General features: G+C 38.7%; 1 protein-coding gene across 4 annotated transcripts in view; it reads left to right on the top strand.

Moving 5' to 3' along the window:
• Positions 1-7,880, top strand: part of MAP9 (microtubule associated protein 9) — a 38,346-nt gene extending 30,466 nt beyond the window's left edge. For all 4 annotated transcript variants that reach the window (XM_007535057.3, XM_016193417.2, XM_060178908.1 and 1 more), the window contains one exon: positions 7,638-7,880. In XM_007535057.3, coding sequence (XP_007535119.1) covers positions 7,638-7,760 — 123 coding nt within the window. In that variant the 3' untranslated portion in view covers positions 7,761-7,880. The remainder of the gene's footprint in view (positions 1-7,637) is intronic.
• The last annotated feature ends 8,909 nt before the right edge of the window (positions 7,881-16,789 follow it).

Below are 16,789 nucleotides of genomic sequence, written 5' to 3' on the forward strand. Positions count from 1 at the left end.
GGCAAGAACTTCCAATACTATGTTGAAGAGTAATGGTGACAGTGGACAGCCCTGTCTAGTCCCCGATCTGAGGGGGATTGCTTTCAGCTTCTGTCCATTGAGTATGATGTTGGCTATAGGTTTGCTATACATAGACTCCACTATCTTGAGGAATTTCCCATCTATTCCCATTTTTTGTAGAGTTTTGAGCATAAATGGGTGTTGGATTTTGTCAAAGGCTTTCTCTGCATCTATTGAGATAATCATGTGGTTTTTGGCTTTGCTTTTATTGATGTGGTGAATGACATTGATTGACTTATGGATGTTGAACCAGCCTTGCATTCCTGGGATGAATCCCACTTGGTCGTGATGAACAATCTTTTGGATATGTTGCTGTATCCGGTTGGCCAAGATCTTGTTTAATATTTTGGCATCAATGTTCATCAGAGATATTGGTCTGTAGTTTTCCTTTTTTGTTTGTCCCTATCAGCTTTTGGTACCAGGGTGATGTTGGCTTCATAGAAGGTGGAAGGGAGTATTCCTGTTTCTTCAGTCTTATGGAATAGCTTAAGAAGTATGGGTATTAACTGTTTCCTGAAAGTTTTGTAGAATTCGTTTGTGAAGCCATCTGACCCTGGACTTTTGTTGTTGGGGAGTTTCTTAATAACGGTTTCAATTTCTTTGTCTGTGATTGGTGCATTTAGATTTTGTAGTTCTTCTTGGTTCAGTTTTGGAAGGGCATATGTTTCTAGGAATTGTTCCATTTCTTCCAGATTCTCTAGCTTGGTGGCATATAGTTCTTTATAGAAGTTTCGCAGTATTCTCTGGAATTCTGTTGTGTCAGTTGTGATATCTCCTCCATCGTTTATAATTCTATTAATTTGAGTCTTCTCTCTTTTTTGTTTGGTGAGTCTGGCTAGGGGTTTGTCAATTTTGTTTAATCTTTCAAAGAACCAACATTTGGCTTCATTGATCTTTTGTATGGTTCTTTTATTTTCGATGTTGTTTATTTCTGCTCTAACTTTAGTGATTTCTGTCCTTCTGGTTGCTTTAGGGTTCCTTTGTTCCTCTTCCTCTAAGTCCTTGAGGTGTGCAGTAAGGTCGTTCATTTGAGCTTCTTCTTGGTGTTTAATATGTGATTGTATGGCTATAATTTTCCCTCTCAGTACTGCTTTAGCTGTGTCCCAATTGTTTTGATAGGTTGTGTCTTCATTTTCATTAGTTTCCAGGAACATTTGAATTTCCTGCTTGAGTGAGTCTCTGACCCAGTGATTCTTAAGGAGTATGTTGTTTAGTTTCCAAATTCTGTGACTTTTAAAAATTTTCTGTTTGTTGTTAAATGTTAGTTTTACTCCACTGTGGTCTGAGAATATACTTGGCATGATTTCAATGCTCTTGAATTTATTGATGCTGTCTTTGTGGTCTATCCTTGAGTATGTGTTATGTGGATTTGAAAAGAATGTGTATTCCAGTTTTTTGTGGTGGAGGAGTCTGAAAATGTCCAAGAGGTCTAGTCTGTCGATCTCTTCATTCAATTCTCTTGTATCTTTATTGGTTCTCTGCTTTGTTGATCTAAGTGTGAAAGTGGGGTATTGAAGTCTCCCACTATTATTGTATTACTATTGATGTATTTTTGAAATTCTTTCAGTAGGTGCTTAATGTATTTAGATTGTCCCTCATTGGGTGCATAGATGTTAATAATTGTTAAGTCTTCTTGGCTGATTGATCCTCTAATCATTATGTAATGTCCTTGCCTATCTTTTATTACTTTATTTAATTTAAAATCTATCATGTCTGAGATGAGAATGGCTGTTCCTGCCCTTTTTTGTGGTCCGTTAGCCTGTATGATAGTTTTCCATCCTTTCACTTTAAGTCTGTGTTTATCTTGTTGTGACAGATGGGATTCTTGCAAGCAGCATATGTTTGGGTTATGTTTTCTGATCCATCCCCCCACCCTGTGCCTTTTGATGGGTGAGTTTAAGCCATTGACATTTATTGATATTATGTATTTAATGTATTGTAGTGCCATTGTTCAAAAAAAAATTTGTTTGCTCTGATATATTGCAAGTATTATAGTGATGTTCTTGTTTATAAGAGGTCTTTTAGATCCTCTTTCAGGGCCGGCTTGGTGATGGTTGCCTCCTTTAACTGTTGTTTATCTAAGAAGGTTTTGATCCCTCCATCTAGTTTGAATGAAAGTCTAGCAGGATATATTATCCTTGGTCGAAACCCTTTTTCATTCAGGGCTCGATAGATATCTTGCCACTCCCTTCTGGCTTTTAGAGTTTGAGTGGAGAAGTCTGCAGATAATCTTATGGGTTTTCCCTTGTATGTGACTTTTTGTTTCTCTCTTGCAGCCTTTAGGATCTTTTCTTTATCCTTACTTCTTCTCATTGTGACTATGATGTGTCTTGGTGTCTTCAGGTCTGGGTTGATTCTGTTTGGTACTCTCTGGGCCTCTTGAATCTTGATGTCCTTTCTGTTATTCAGGTCTGGGAAGTTTTCTTCTATTATTTCCTCTAGAATGTTTGCTTCCCCTTCCTCTCTTTCTTCCTCTGGCAGGCCAGTTATACGAATGTTACTTCTTTTGAGATCATCCCATATGTCTCTGTTGTTGTTTTCAGTGTCTCTCAATCTCTTTTTAAGCTCTTTCACCTCTTTCTTAGTTTTCTCTAACTCATCCTCTGTCTGACTAATTCTGTTTTCTGCTTCTGTTATTCTACTTTCCCTTGCTTCAGCTTCTTTCTTCATTACAGCTATTTCAGCTTTCAGTTCTCTAATTGCCTCAAGATAATCAGTATTTTCCTTGGGGGTCTCAACTGTTGTTTCCCTAATACTGCCATTCCTTTCCTCCAATGTTGTTTTCATTTCTGTGATGAATAGTTTATTATTGCTTGCATACTTTTCTTATCTATGGTTACTTCTGGCTGATTTGTAGTTTCTTCTGGGCTTTTGTCTTCATTCATTGGAGTAGCAGTTTTATTTGTTTTTGATCTACCCATTTTTTTATTTATGTGTTTTTTTTATGCTCTGTTGTTCCTCAGTTGTTGTGTCTTGAGTACAAGTAACCCTGTACTAAATACCTTTATGACAATCGCACTCACCAACCTCAGGAATTACAGTAGCAACTGAAGCAAGTATTGAAGTAGTTTAATCATTACCAGTTAGCTAAACAATTTCTCCAATCCATGAAAAAATAGTAACCAAATCCCAGTGAAGAAAGAGAAAAGAAAGGATAGCAAGAATAGACATATAGTTATGCAAATCTACTGTCCACTGTATATTCTAGGGGTAAGAAGAGGGGAAAGGGAACTAGAGCAGAGATACACACATAGAGAGTCCACTCTGAGTCAGATTTCTTCCCCCAAATAATTCACAAATTCAGACAGGCAAAGAAGAAGGAAGATGTGTATGACAAGATTTAAAAAAAAGAGGGGGGGGGAGACAAGAGAGAGAAAAGGAAAAAGATAAGAAAAAGAGCTGTAATTAAAGAGCAGTGAAAGGAAATTCCCAAATGTGTATCAGTGAATTCAAAAAAGCACACTTTTGTTGGTGTGGGGGCTGGGGGCTGTGACTTTGGAAGCTGTAGGATTAAGGAAGAAAGGATGACATAATGAGAAGAAGAAAAAAAAAGAGAGAGAGAAAAAAAGAAAAAGATAAAAAGAACAGTCATAAAAGGGCAATGAAAGGAAAGGTTTTTTTTAAATGTATTTATTTTTAATTACTTAATTAGCTATGCAGGGTGAGGTGGGGGTGTTGGCTACTTAGAAAGAAAAAAGGCCAGAGGTTTCAGAAGGGTATAGACTTAGAATTAATGATACTCCCTGGTGGGACAGGAATTTGGTAAAGAAAAGGACTGGTTATGGGCGGGGGCTGGGAAGGAGGTATGCTTGAAAATTAAAAGGAAAAAAAATTGTTTTTTCCTTTTTTTTTTCCCCCTTTTTTTCCTACTCTAATTCTTAACCCAAATTAAGTTATAGTCACCTCCTTGGTGTCGCTGCTAGGACCCCTTATTGGCTGGCCTGCTAAAGGCAGAAAATCCTACCGTTTCCAGGAGATATGGTCAGAGCTCAAACCACTAGCAGCTTCTCAGTCCACCATCTTCCGGGAACCCCCCCCCCCCCGAAGCTTTTTTAAAGGATTTCTCAAAGATGAAAACTAGCTCCAAGTCCTTTTGATCCAATGAGAGCTGTACTCAAGGATGTCCTCGGATCCGCCCTCAGGGTCATGGTGGTCCCCGGAAACTCCCAAGAGGAAGCCCCCGAGCTACAGTGCTCCCTCCCGGTCCTCTGCCGGCCGCCCAGCAGCGCTCTGCAACCGGCGGAGGGGCCGCCTTCCCGGGCCGAGGACAGTGCCCGGCGCACCCGCCTTGCCTGCCACCACCTGGCATGCCTGGAGCAGCCCGCCCGCTAGTCCGTGCCACCTCTACTCTAATTCTTGACCCAAATTAAGTTATAGTCACCTCCTTGGTGTCACCACTAGGACCCCTTATTGACTGGCCTGCTAAAGGCAGAAAATCCTACCGTTTCCAGAAGATGTGATCAGAGCTCAAGCCACTAGCAGCTTCTCAGTCCGCCATCTTCCGGCACCCCCCTGCAGGTCATCTTCTATATTGCTTGACCCTGAAGAGTATCACAGTGCCTATGACTGAATGAATAAATACAAATCAAAGCAGAATAGCGTTAGTAGAATGGTTGACTGTGGAGATACCTCAGAACTTGTTACATATACAAATTACTGTCCAATAAATTAACACAAATTATGGATGAAATGAAATTATGTGATGTAACCTATGTAAAAGGAATTACAGCAATGGAAACTCCAAAAATAATTCAAGTATTAGATATAAAGTACCTAGCAATAGAAAGTAAAAATAACAAACCTCAGGGATGAGGTGCTTTTCTTTCTTTCTTTTTTTTTTTTTTTTTTTTTTTAAGATTTCTCTCTTTTTTCTTCTTTTTCTTGGGAGGTTAACTGATTACAGCACAGTTGTTGACACATGGGTATAGCTTCTCTCCTCAGAATAGGTCATCTTCAAAACATTCTCACACTCAGTTCAGGTCCATTTCCACCAACATGCACCAGGACTCCAAATTCCCCCAGCCCCTTGCCTTTCCCTCATGTCCTACAATCCTTCGCTTTGGTGCAAGACACCACACCCAGTCCAAGGTTTGATTTGTATTTTCCCTCTCTGTCCTTATTTCTTTAAGTCCTTATTTATTATTTATTTTCCCTTTTGTTGCCCTTGTTATTGTTGCCATTGCTGCTGCTGTTGTTAGATAGAACAGAGAGAAATGGAGAGAGGAGGGGAAGACAGAGGGGGAGAGAAAGACAGACACCTGCAGACCTGCTTCACCGCCTGTGAAGTGACCCCTCTATAGGTGGGGAGCTGGGGGCTTGAACCCGGATCCTTGCACCAGTCCTTGCGCTTTGCGCCATGTGCGCTTAACCCACAGTGCTACCGCCCAACTCCCCTCTGTCCTTATTTCTTAAGTTCCACCTGTAAGTGTGATCATCCAGTTTCTGTCCATTCTGGCTTATCTCAGCATGATTCTCTCAAGTCTCACTCAAGATGCAGCAAAGAGATGCTTTTCCAATCCTAGAAATGCTTTAAGAAATCGTAGAGGAAAGCATGAACAGGTATCAAATTTAAAATCACTAGGACATCAGAATAAGTGGTGGTTACAAGAGGAATACCCACAGCTGCTTTGAAAAGTAAGTGGTCATTAGGCAAGTAAGTTGGATATTCACACACTATAAACCAGCTCCACCCCTTGTAGGCATTTAGAAGGAAAGTAGATCTTGGCACACAAGCAGAAGGAATCAAGAATGGATATTTGTAGCACCATCGTCTTTTGGTGGGGCGGGGGATCCAAAAACATTTTATGTTAGTTTACTAGAATTCTGTACATGAATAAGGTAGAGCTACAGACCCAAATAAGCAGAGCTTAGGAATATGATGAGTTAAAAGGAAGATAGAAAAGGGCCAACAAGGGGCCAGGCAGTGGCACATCTGGTTGAGCACACACATTACAGTGCACAAGGACCCGGATTCAAGCCTTAGTCCCCACCTGCAAAGGGAAGGCTTCAAGAGTGGTGAAGCAGGGCTGTAGGCGTCTCTCTGTCCTCTCCCTCTCTCTCTACACCTCCCTTCTTAGTTAAGAAGAAGGAGAAGGAGGAGGAGAAGAAGAACAAGAAGAAAGGAGAAGGAGAAGAAGAAGAAGGAGGAGGAGAAGGAGAAGGAGAAGAAGAAGAAGAAGAAAGGGCCAGCAAGATAACTCACCTGGATAGTGTGCCTGGTTTGTCACACAAGTGACCCAGGTTCCTACCGTAGTAGAGGAAGCATCAGTACTGTAGTATTTTTCCTTCTCTCTTTTATCTGTGAAGGTTTCTCAGAGTGGTGAAGCTCCAGTGACAACAAAAAGAGAAAACAAGGGAAGTTGGGAAAAAAAAACCCATATATAAATATATATATCAATGATACTTTTGTTGTAAGTCCTACGATCTGCAGAGCATACTTATTCAAGGGTGAATAGCATACATTTAAAAAGGACTAAGAAATGCACTTCAATCATGTGTGGAATTCAGACTATTGGTTGCTTCAGTTCAGTGGGGAGGAAGAAAGTAAGCAGGGAAAAGGCACACAGAACTTCAGAGTACTGACCATATTTTATTTAGTAAATTGAATCCTGGGTACCCAGGTTTGATATCAACAGTTATCCATAACAGGAATGTTTAATGCTGTTTTTGTTTATTTTTATGAAAAAATAGAATTTAGCTTAAGGCAATACAGATAAAATGTTTGCTGGAAAGATGGTATTATATGAAAATATGCAAATTGCTAAAAATTAGCAGCACTGGTACCCATATAGTTAAATGAGCCAAATAGTTAATCAGAAACTTGCAAAGGGGCTATAGAAATGAAACTGCTTGAGCTCATCAACAAGCAAAGGAACACCACACTTATGCCATTTGTAAACATTTCAGTGTCTCACAGCATCATAACATATTTAGTGTTTGCACCCTGGAAATTTGCTTCTGAGATCCTGCCCTTTGAAAAACCATAACTAGCATCTAGTGATTATTCCCTTTGACTTAGGGAATTCCTGGGCCTTTCCCCCTGCTTTACATAATTTTTAAAATGTCATTTTAATATTTAAACAAGTGCTACATTAATGCCTATTGGTAGTGTTCTTGCAGAAAAGCAAGTTTCCCTTATTCCCTTCTACCCATTCAACTAGGAAGTGACACAGAAGTGTCCTGTAATAGGCTAGTCTGTTCTTCAGCAGCTGACCTGTTTGAAGGAATCATCTTAAATGAGATAAACAGAAAGAGAACAGTGAATATGAATATGGGATAACTTAAGAAACAAGAACAGAGGGGGAAAACAGAGTAAAATTAGGACTAATTGGGTGCCTAGCATCAACGCAAAGGACTCCGGGAAAGAAGAAAAGGGAGAGAAGGGTGAGGCTTACAGGTCCTGGTGCATGATGGTGGAGAGGGGCCTAATCTGGGACTCAAGAGTGTTTTGCAGACACCTATCACAGCAAGTTGAGAAATTGTACTTGTGTGGCAACAGCTGTGCTGTAGACCGTTAACCTCCCAATTGAGAGAGAGAGAGGTGTATGTAAATTTACAGCTCTCTGTTTTCTTCTTAGGAAAAGAAAGAAAAGCAGGAAAGAAGTGAACGAAGACAAAAGAAACGCCGCTCCTTTCTTGAAAATGAGACACATCCTCCATGGAACCCCCCCAGCAGAACTGTCTTCTCAAAAGTGTTTTGATAATTTTTAACTATCTGTTACTTATCAATTTACCAATTTGCCATGGGCTTAAGGGTATTTATTGAATTGTTCAATAGGGAGAAGAGTCTGTTGTAAGTAAATGCCAGCACTTCTACTGACTGCAAAGACTATCCATTGGAGTTTGGTGAGTTGATAGCATTTTTGATCTCCAGATAATTGCCTCAAAGGAAAAGCTAACAATCCTATTATTTTAATCATAAAGCTAAGTAACCTTTTATCATGTCCTGAGAATTCTTACAGCAGATGGCCCATGATTACTTTTATGAAACCGTGCATGTTATTAAGGTATTTTTATTCCCGGTAATGGAAATGAAACCATCTAGTTGCCAGAATCTTAGAAATAACTAAATCTGTGAGTGGTTATACATCTAGATTCTGGTCGTCAAGCAAATGGATTCTAGGGAGCATCAGTACACTGTTTCTTCTGACCTTTTACAGGAGAGAATTCTGACCAATTGAGGTGGCAGTTCAGTGGAACTCTAATCATGTAGGCATTTTTTATGTAAGAATTTTGCCTTGTGTTTTAAAAATGACAGGATTTTATCTGTTCAGTCTTGTATGACAATCATAGGCACTTTATTGTCAGCTGACCTCTGAAACTTGTTTTTCTAAATTCTGTCTCCCTCTTATTTCAGTGATACCAAACAGATCGCTATTTTGTGGTACTAGTTATATAAATTGCGCAAGAGTTCAAGGTCATTATCACCATAGTTTTCTCAAGACTAAAAGTCTATAGATGACTAAGTAAATTGTCCTCTTAATTAATACAGAGTATTCTATTTTACACTGGTGTAAAACAGCTGGGTGAGAAAGTAATTTGTAAAGAAAAAGAAAAAGGTCCAAAGAACCCTTATTTATTGTTCTCTACTTAGACTTGTGTTAATTATACTCATACTTGAAACTGGCCGGCTAGTTTATTACAGACCAAATGTATACTCTCAGAGTTGAAATGCTACTTCTGCCAACAGTGCAATATCGAGATTATGAATGAGAACAGATACATGATTCATTAAGCACCTGTCTTTAAAGATATCATTTCTCACCGTTGAGCAGCTCTTCAGAGTAGGTTTATTGATCTCACTTTGCATATAAAACTACTGAGACTCAAATTACTTGCCACACATGTAGCATGTGGCTGGGTGAGGACTAGAAATGACCGTCCCTCCAGAACCCATTTGCTCTTTTCATGTTCTCTAGGGTTTCAGAAAATTGCAAGTCTATCATATCAAACCTTCAGCATAGTTTCCACCTCACATCCTAAAATGTTGTTCAGAGATTATCTTTCCCTTAAGAAATAGCCCTTAAATCTCTGAGATAGGGATCTCATTTAGTCTATAAAATGATAAAAGAAGCCATATTATCTAAGGGGTTAGTGAAAAATCTTATATCTAATATTTGAATGTTAGAAACTACGATATGTTACAGAGCATGAACTTTGAGATAATCTCTCAGGAGGCTTCACACTCTTAAGATTAACCTTCTTATCACAGTCTGTGAGCGTGATAAGGATGGCATGAATCCCTTTCTAAGATTGTGTTAGTACCATAAAGTGAAATTTCCTAAGGAAAGCCAGAAGCCTTGTATACTGCCAGAATTAGGAGGATATTTAATAAAACTTAGATTCTCATCAATATATATCATCAGCATGGGACTTAAGATCTCTTCTTCACTCACTTACTCCTCATAATAATGAATGCAGCGTCTACTAGGGTAGATAGGTGAGGACTTGTATAGAATTAGTTATTCTGAATAACAGGATAATTGTGAATTTCCCTGCATAAAAAAGGAAACGGGAAAAAAAGTAGAGCTGCTTTTATGGACATGGGCTCATGACTTTGTCATAGATTTTGCATAAATTATTAAACACCCTTAGTCTTCTATGTCATCCTGTCTAGTGATACTTATATTGTCGTTACCTCTTTGTTCTTGTGCAAATTGAGTTAATTAACCTGAAACATGGAACAGAATAAGATACTTGATAAATGTTCATTGTTCTCATCTACTTAATCCCATGGTCCTGCATCATCCCCCCCACACACACACACACTTTATTGTGAGAAGGTTGGCAGACAAGGTTGGTGGTGAAGGTTTGAATTGCACAGTGTTAGTAAGAAGCAGTCTGCATTCCTGGTGACCCCAGACTGTGCCACTCCAAAGTCTACAGAGGTAACCTGTATTAGGGCCCTCCTTTAGCGGAAACAAAATAACTCCTTTTTTAATTTATATATTGATAGGACAAAAAAAATTGAGAAGAGATGAGGGAAATAGAGAGACCTGCAGCACTGCTTCACCATTTGTGAAGAGGTGGGGGCTGGAGCTTGAACCTGGGCACTTGGTCATGGCCGCATGTGCTCAACTGGATGTTCCATCATGTAGCCCCCAAATAATAATGTATTAATGTTGGTTGTGAGGTGGGATAAAGGGGAGATGGAGGTATTTGTAAAAAAAAAAAAAAAAAAGCTTATTTCCCTCAAATAAGGACTGCTGCTTTACTTTGACAAATTAAATTGCTGTCTGAAGCAACCTGAGCTGAAATTGCTTAGCTGAATGAAACCACCTCTTCTCCTGTAGCAGAAATGAAGCTGAGATTGGGAACTGAAAGGCAGTACAGTATTTCAGAATGTTGTGATTGGAGTGAGGGCATTAGCAGGAGATAGCTCAGCAGTAGAGCACATTTCTTGAATACATGACACACCTACTCAGTTCCCAGTACTGATTGTGTGTGACTGAGCAGTGCTCTGGTCTCTCTCTCGCTCTCACACGTGCACACACAGTAAATGAATAAAAAGAATTAGAAGTAGGTATCAGGTGTGGCAATTTTACTCTGCTTACCTTTCCACAGTTTTCACAATCTGGTAAAGCTTCCACTCAAGCCTTCATATATGATCTCATTACTAACTTAGTTAATATTTAATCTTTCATATGTTCCCTTACTCCTCCACTGAATTCTTCATAACTATCCACTAGACTAGAGCCACTTAAATACTCATTGTACCACCTAGAGTGTGGGAAATGCTGGTTTTAAAGATTCTAAATCATGTTCTAGTGTCTAAAGTAAAGTGGAGAAAGGGAATTTTACACAATGAGGGAAGTTGCATGTTAGTTCAAATAGTTCCTAAGGAAAAACTACACAGGAAACAAAACTCTTTGATTTGATCTTCACTGTATTTCAGTAGCACTGTATCAAAAAGTATTTAAACCCAGATCCATCCTACACCAAGGAAAGGTATTATCAGTTTTCCTAATTCCTAGGTATATTGACTGATAGAATAACAATTGTTACGGGACTTCTCTGAATTCTATTACTTTAAATTGTTATGTAATTGTTATTTTGAAATATAGATCTTACATGTAATTATACATTGCTAAAGTGGGTAGACAGAATATGTACATTAAAGTAAAGATGTTTTAAGAATTACATGAGATGTATTTAATGTCTGAATTTTAGTGATATGTTTTCATGTAATGCTCAATTAAAGTGAACTATTAAAATTCATCTTGCTGAGTAATATGTATTGACTTCTAGGATTTCTTTTCATAATGGTAGAAAATGAGGTAGAATTGTTTTTGGAAGGGGTTGTTCAGGATGAAATAATCACATCAATATACCTTTTATTTAAAAAAAAGACTGAAATTTTGATGTAAAACATTTTTACTTTAAAAGCCATATAATTATTGAAGAGTGAAAAAATGAAAAGCAAATATTGTCCACACTCCCAGCTACAGAATCATAGTTAACATTTTATCATGTACCTTTCTCCCTTTCAGTTTCCAGTGCCTTTTCCCCTAGAGTTGAGAATGAAGAAGGAAGTTATAGCATGCCCACTGTCTCTGTCTGTCTCCTAGGCTGTGTGTCTATATAGTGTACACTATATATAAAACAACTGGCATAATACATGCATGGATTCCTGCACATACCTCTTATTGAAAAGGAAATTACAATATATATATATTTGCTAAGCAGACTTTTCGTTCACTGATAAATGATGGACAAATTTCTATGTTAATATACTTACTTTTTCAATAATCTATACTGGAACTGCAATTTATATGATTTGGGACAACTAACTCATCACTATATAACAACTAAGTAATATCCTTGCAGCCTGTAACCTTGTTATTAGAAATGATGGACCACATTTAAATCACATTATTAAGCTGTGGGCAGGGCCCGGTGGTAGCTCAGCAGATTAAGTACACAGGACAGGAAGCACAAGGATGGGCACAAGAATCCCAGTTTGAGCCCCCAGCTCCCCACCTGCGGGGGGGGGGGGGAGTTGCTTCACAAGTGGTGAAGCAGGTCTGCAGGTGTCTGTCTTTCTTCCTCTGTCTTCCCATCCTCTCTCGATTTCTCTCTGTCCTATCCAACAACAGTGACAGCAATAATAATAAGGCCAACAAAAGGGAGAAAATAGCCTCTGGGAGCAGTGGAGGCAAAATAAAAAGAAGAAGAAGAAAGAGAGAGAGAAAGAAAGAAAAGGCTAGGGGCTGGGTGATGTCACACCTGGTTGAGTGCAGATGTTACCAGGTTTGAGCCTGAGGTCCCACACCTGCAGGGGGAAAGCTTCCAAGTTGTGAAGTAGTGCTGCGAATGTCTTTCTCTCTACCTCCCAATGCCCTCTTGGTTTCTCTCTGTTTCTATCCAATAAATAAAACGTTTTTTTCTTTTCCACAAAATTTATTTTATTTTTTTCTCTCTTAAAATTTTTTTAGAGAAAGAAAGCTAACCACATGCTTTGTATCTGGCATTAGAATCTCAGAAAACCTGAAAGATTGTACACATGGGCTTTGAGACAGTCCATCAGATTTCACACTCGGAGCATTATGCTTCTTACTGCAGTGTGTGAGCGAGATAAGAAAGAGGTCATGGATTATTTAGTAAGGTCGTCCTAGTGTTGCAGATAGATGAAGGAATAGAAATTGTTTACACTGCCAAAGCTACATAATTTGGTGTTGCTCACTGAGTCTGTATAATGTTTTAGTCTTACGGGATAGAAATTCTAGAGGTTGGCGGCACAATCTGAATGCATTTAGTTACTGAACTATACACTTTAAATAAAGTGGTTAAGAGGAATGTATCCTATGCTTGTATGAGCTGAGGGCTCAGTCCTCAGCACCACGAAAGACGGGGAAAAGTTAAGATGTTAAATGTTTGTTTTTGCCTCCAGGGTTATTGCTGGGGCTGGGTGCCCACACTCCACAATCCACCACTCCTGGTAGCCATTTTTTCCCCATTTTATTGTATAGGACAAAGAGAAATTGAGAATGGAGGGGGAGATAGAAATGGAGAGAGAAGAAAGACACCTGCAGACCTGCTTCACCACTTGTGAAGTGTCCACCCTGCAGGTGGGGAGTGGGGGCTTGAACGCAGATCCTTGTGCTTAGTACTATGTGAGCTTAACCAGGTACACCATCACCTGACCCCCAAGAGGTTAAACTTTATCTTTTTTTATTTTTATTTTTTATTTAAGAAAGGATTAATTAACAAAACCATAGGGTAGGAGGGGTACAATTCCATACAATTCCCACCACCCAATCTCCATTTCCCACCCCCTCCCCTGATAGCTTTCCCATTCTCTATCCCTCTGGGAGCATGGACCCAGGGTCATTGTGGGTTGCAGAAGGTAGAAGGTCTGGCTTCTGTAATTGCTTCCCCGCTGAACATGGGTGTTGACTGGTCGGTCCATACTCCCAGTCTGCCTCTCTCTTTCCCTAGTAGGGTGGGTCTCTGGGGAAGCGGAGCTCCAGGACACATTGGTGGGGTCTTCAGTCCAGGGAAGCCTGGCAGGCATCCTGATAGCATCTGGAACCTGGTGACTGAAAAGAGAGTTAACATATGAAGCCAAACAAATTGTTGAGCAGTCATGGACCCAAAGCTTGGAATAGTGGAGAGGAAGTGTTAGGGGGGTACTCACTGCAAACTCTAGTGCCTCTACTTCCCCCAGTCCTGGAACCCTTGGATAGGGCCCACTTTCCCATATGCCTCTCCCAATCCACATCAAATAATATTGCATCTGCCGATCACAACCTAACCAACACAATGATTGCCACCTCAACATGCTTCACTTCAGACTGTGTCCAGAGACTTCACGTGTGGAATGACAACCCTTCAACTTCATTACTCGGGTGAGACCTTTCCTTTCATAGTATACTCTAATTTCATCTCAGGTGGTTCACTTTCTAACAAAGTCCCAAATCCTAGATATACACCAGTTTCTGTGAGAGAGAGCATATGTTCACACGTATCCGTAAACTACTGCAAAATAAAAAATAAAAATAAAAAAACTACTGCAAAATAAAAAAACTACTGAAAGCAGAAGTGCACTAGAGTTTGCAGTGAGTTAAACTTTATCTTATGCATGTTGTTAAAGTAATTTTTAAATTGCACAGCAAAACAATATGACACACAAAAAAAAGAAAGAAAGAAAGAAATTTTTCCCTGATTACAGGATATGTCCTTTCTGTTGGTCTGACTGAACCAAATTGCTTATCCCAGATGACTCATCAATGAGTCAGTTGCAGTTGCTAGGGCAATGTCATATGCTGATGGGCTTGAATCTAGTTTGAATGTTGAGTAAGAAAGCAACAATTCCACTAAACCTTTTAATAACTTTTTTTTTTCCCCTGGGATAATCTTGCCCACTTTGAGATAAGCCTACTGAATCTTTTTAGACTATTAAAACAAAGTTTTGACATTTACTACCACCATGAAAAATAATCTAAATGGTTGATATGAGATAGATATAAAGTGAACCCTTATCCAGAAATTTTTTCTACACATTTATTATTTATAATCATTTTACTGGGGCTTAGTGGTTTACAGTATATTATTTGACATATGGGTACAATTCCTCATCTCCCTGAGATAGGAATCTGTAAAACATTCTCACCCATATTTTTAATGAGGTTGTATTGCTGTTATTGTTGAGTTTAGTGAGTTCTTTATGTATATTAACTAGTAGTCCTTTATCTTGTAAAGATCTTCTTCCATTCTGTAAAATGTCTCTGTTTTACTGATAGTTCCTTTTGCTGGGCAGAAACTTTTCAGTTTAATATAGTTCCATTGGGTTGCTTTTGTTTGTTTTCCTTGAGTCTTCAAAGACATTTCCAAAGCATGGATCAAGAGGTGTTCTATGTAGCTGATGGTTTCTGGGTTAATTTTTCTATCTTTGATCCATTTGGAGTTGACTTTGGTGCATGGTAGTATGTGGTATTCCTGTTTCATTCATCTGCATGTTTCAGCAAAGATTAATTTTAATCATTTTATATGTGTATACGTGTAATCTTTTAAACAACTCTGTGGTCAAAGTCTACTGTCACAGCTAACCATTCAATTAGAATAACTTAGCTGTTCTCTTTTTTGCACTGTTTTTCTTCCTAATAACTTATGTAACTTAGTTAAGAGCTTTATGAACCCAATTACTGTATTTTATACACTTCAACATTTCTAGTTTATTAGTGACCTCTGCATAAATCTTGACTGATGAAAAAAAGTTAAAAATAGAACATAAAATGGGCCGGTGGTGGCACACCTGGTTGAGCACATATGTTACAGTGTGCAAGGACCCAGGTTTGAGCCCCAGGTCCCCACCTGCAGGGAGAAAGCTTCACAAGTGGTGAAGCAGGGCTGCAGGTCTTTCTCTGTCTATCCCTTCCCTCTTGATTTTTTACTGTCTCTATCCAATAAATAAATAAAGATAGTAAATTTTTTAAAAATAGAATATAAAAATAGTTCATATGTGTTCGTACTCTATACATTTTTGCATGTGAACAAAGATTCTATATAGTTTGGGAGATAAAGGGATAATTCTAGCAATGTATGATGAAAATAAGATTCTGTATAATGCAGAAAGTCAGGAAGTACAATGGATGTACCCAGTGCTAGTTTAAGTACTGAGCAAACCTGAATGGATAAAGCAAACTTTCTGCCCGTGTGTAGTTTAAACTGTAGCAGAGAAAAAAGAATCACTGAACAAACAAGTGCATATAGAATATAATATGCACCAGATTTAAGTACAGTAACCTCTAAACAAACTAAGAAGATTGTGTTCTAGAGGCTGCTATGTAGGGTTAACAGAAGTCTCTTTGGAAAGAAAAATTCTGAGCAAAAGTCTCAAAGGATTGACTGACAATTATGTAACTAGTTGAGAAGTATCTACATTTCTAAAACCCCACTGACATGATAAAGAGTTCATTTATACTCTAAGTGTCATGGTATGAGATCGGCTATTTAATAGCAGTTAAATCACACAATCATGTTAAATGGACTGGACGGGTGGACAATAGACTTTTAAGGTGCAAGAATGAAGAACTAGGACATTATTGCAATTGTTCAGGAAAAATATGATTCTGGTTGAAGGAAGTGCAATGTCATCAAGTTTCCAGTTGTACTTTGGGGGAGAAGCTGCTGAATTTTCTCTTGATAGATGAGATGTGGAAGGGTCAAGGGTGAGCTGAACAACTAAGTAATGTTGCCATTTATCAAAAATTAAATGCAGAGTAATCAAGTGTTAGAAGGAAACAAAAAGCTCCAAAAGGAGATATCATGTAGCCTATTTGGATATTCAAATCATGGAAGATAAGCTCCAGAAATATCAATACCAATTTAGTCATCATTAGCATACAGATGATACTGTATAAAGTCTTGAAGTTAATGAGATTGCCTAGAGTGAATATAAAGAACAGAGGGGTTTTCAGTTTGAGCCCTGGAGTGACTCCACACCTACAAGTCAGAAAGGAGAAAGGACAGGTCCATGTACTGAAAGGCGGACCAGTGTTCTAAGAGGGAATCTAAGAGAGCTAGATTCTCTGGAAATCAATAGAATTAAGTGTTGAGAAGGGCAATGACATACTGTATCAATCTTCCTAGTAGATAAAATGTTCAGGAGACTAGAAGGGCAGATACTAGATCATCTAAAAAACAAGAACAGAAAAGGAAAACACAAAGTCAAAACTGGAGTGGGTAGGTGTATTGTACCAAAGCAAAAGACTCAAGAGAACAAGGGGAA

This window comes from Erinaceus europaeus, chromosome 19, assembly GCF_950295315.1.
Source record: "Erinaceus europaeus chromosome 19, mEriEur2.1, whole genome shotgun sequence".
NCBI lineage: Eukaryota > Metazoa > Chordata > Mammalia > Eulipotyphla > Erinaceidae > Erinaceus > Erinaceus europaeus.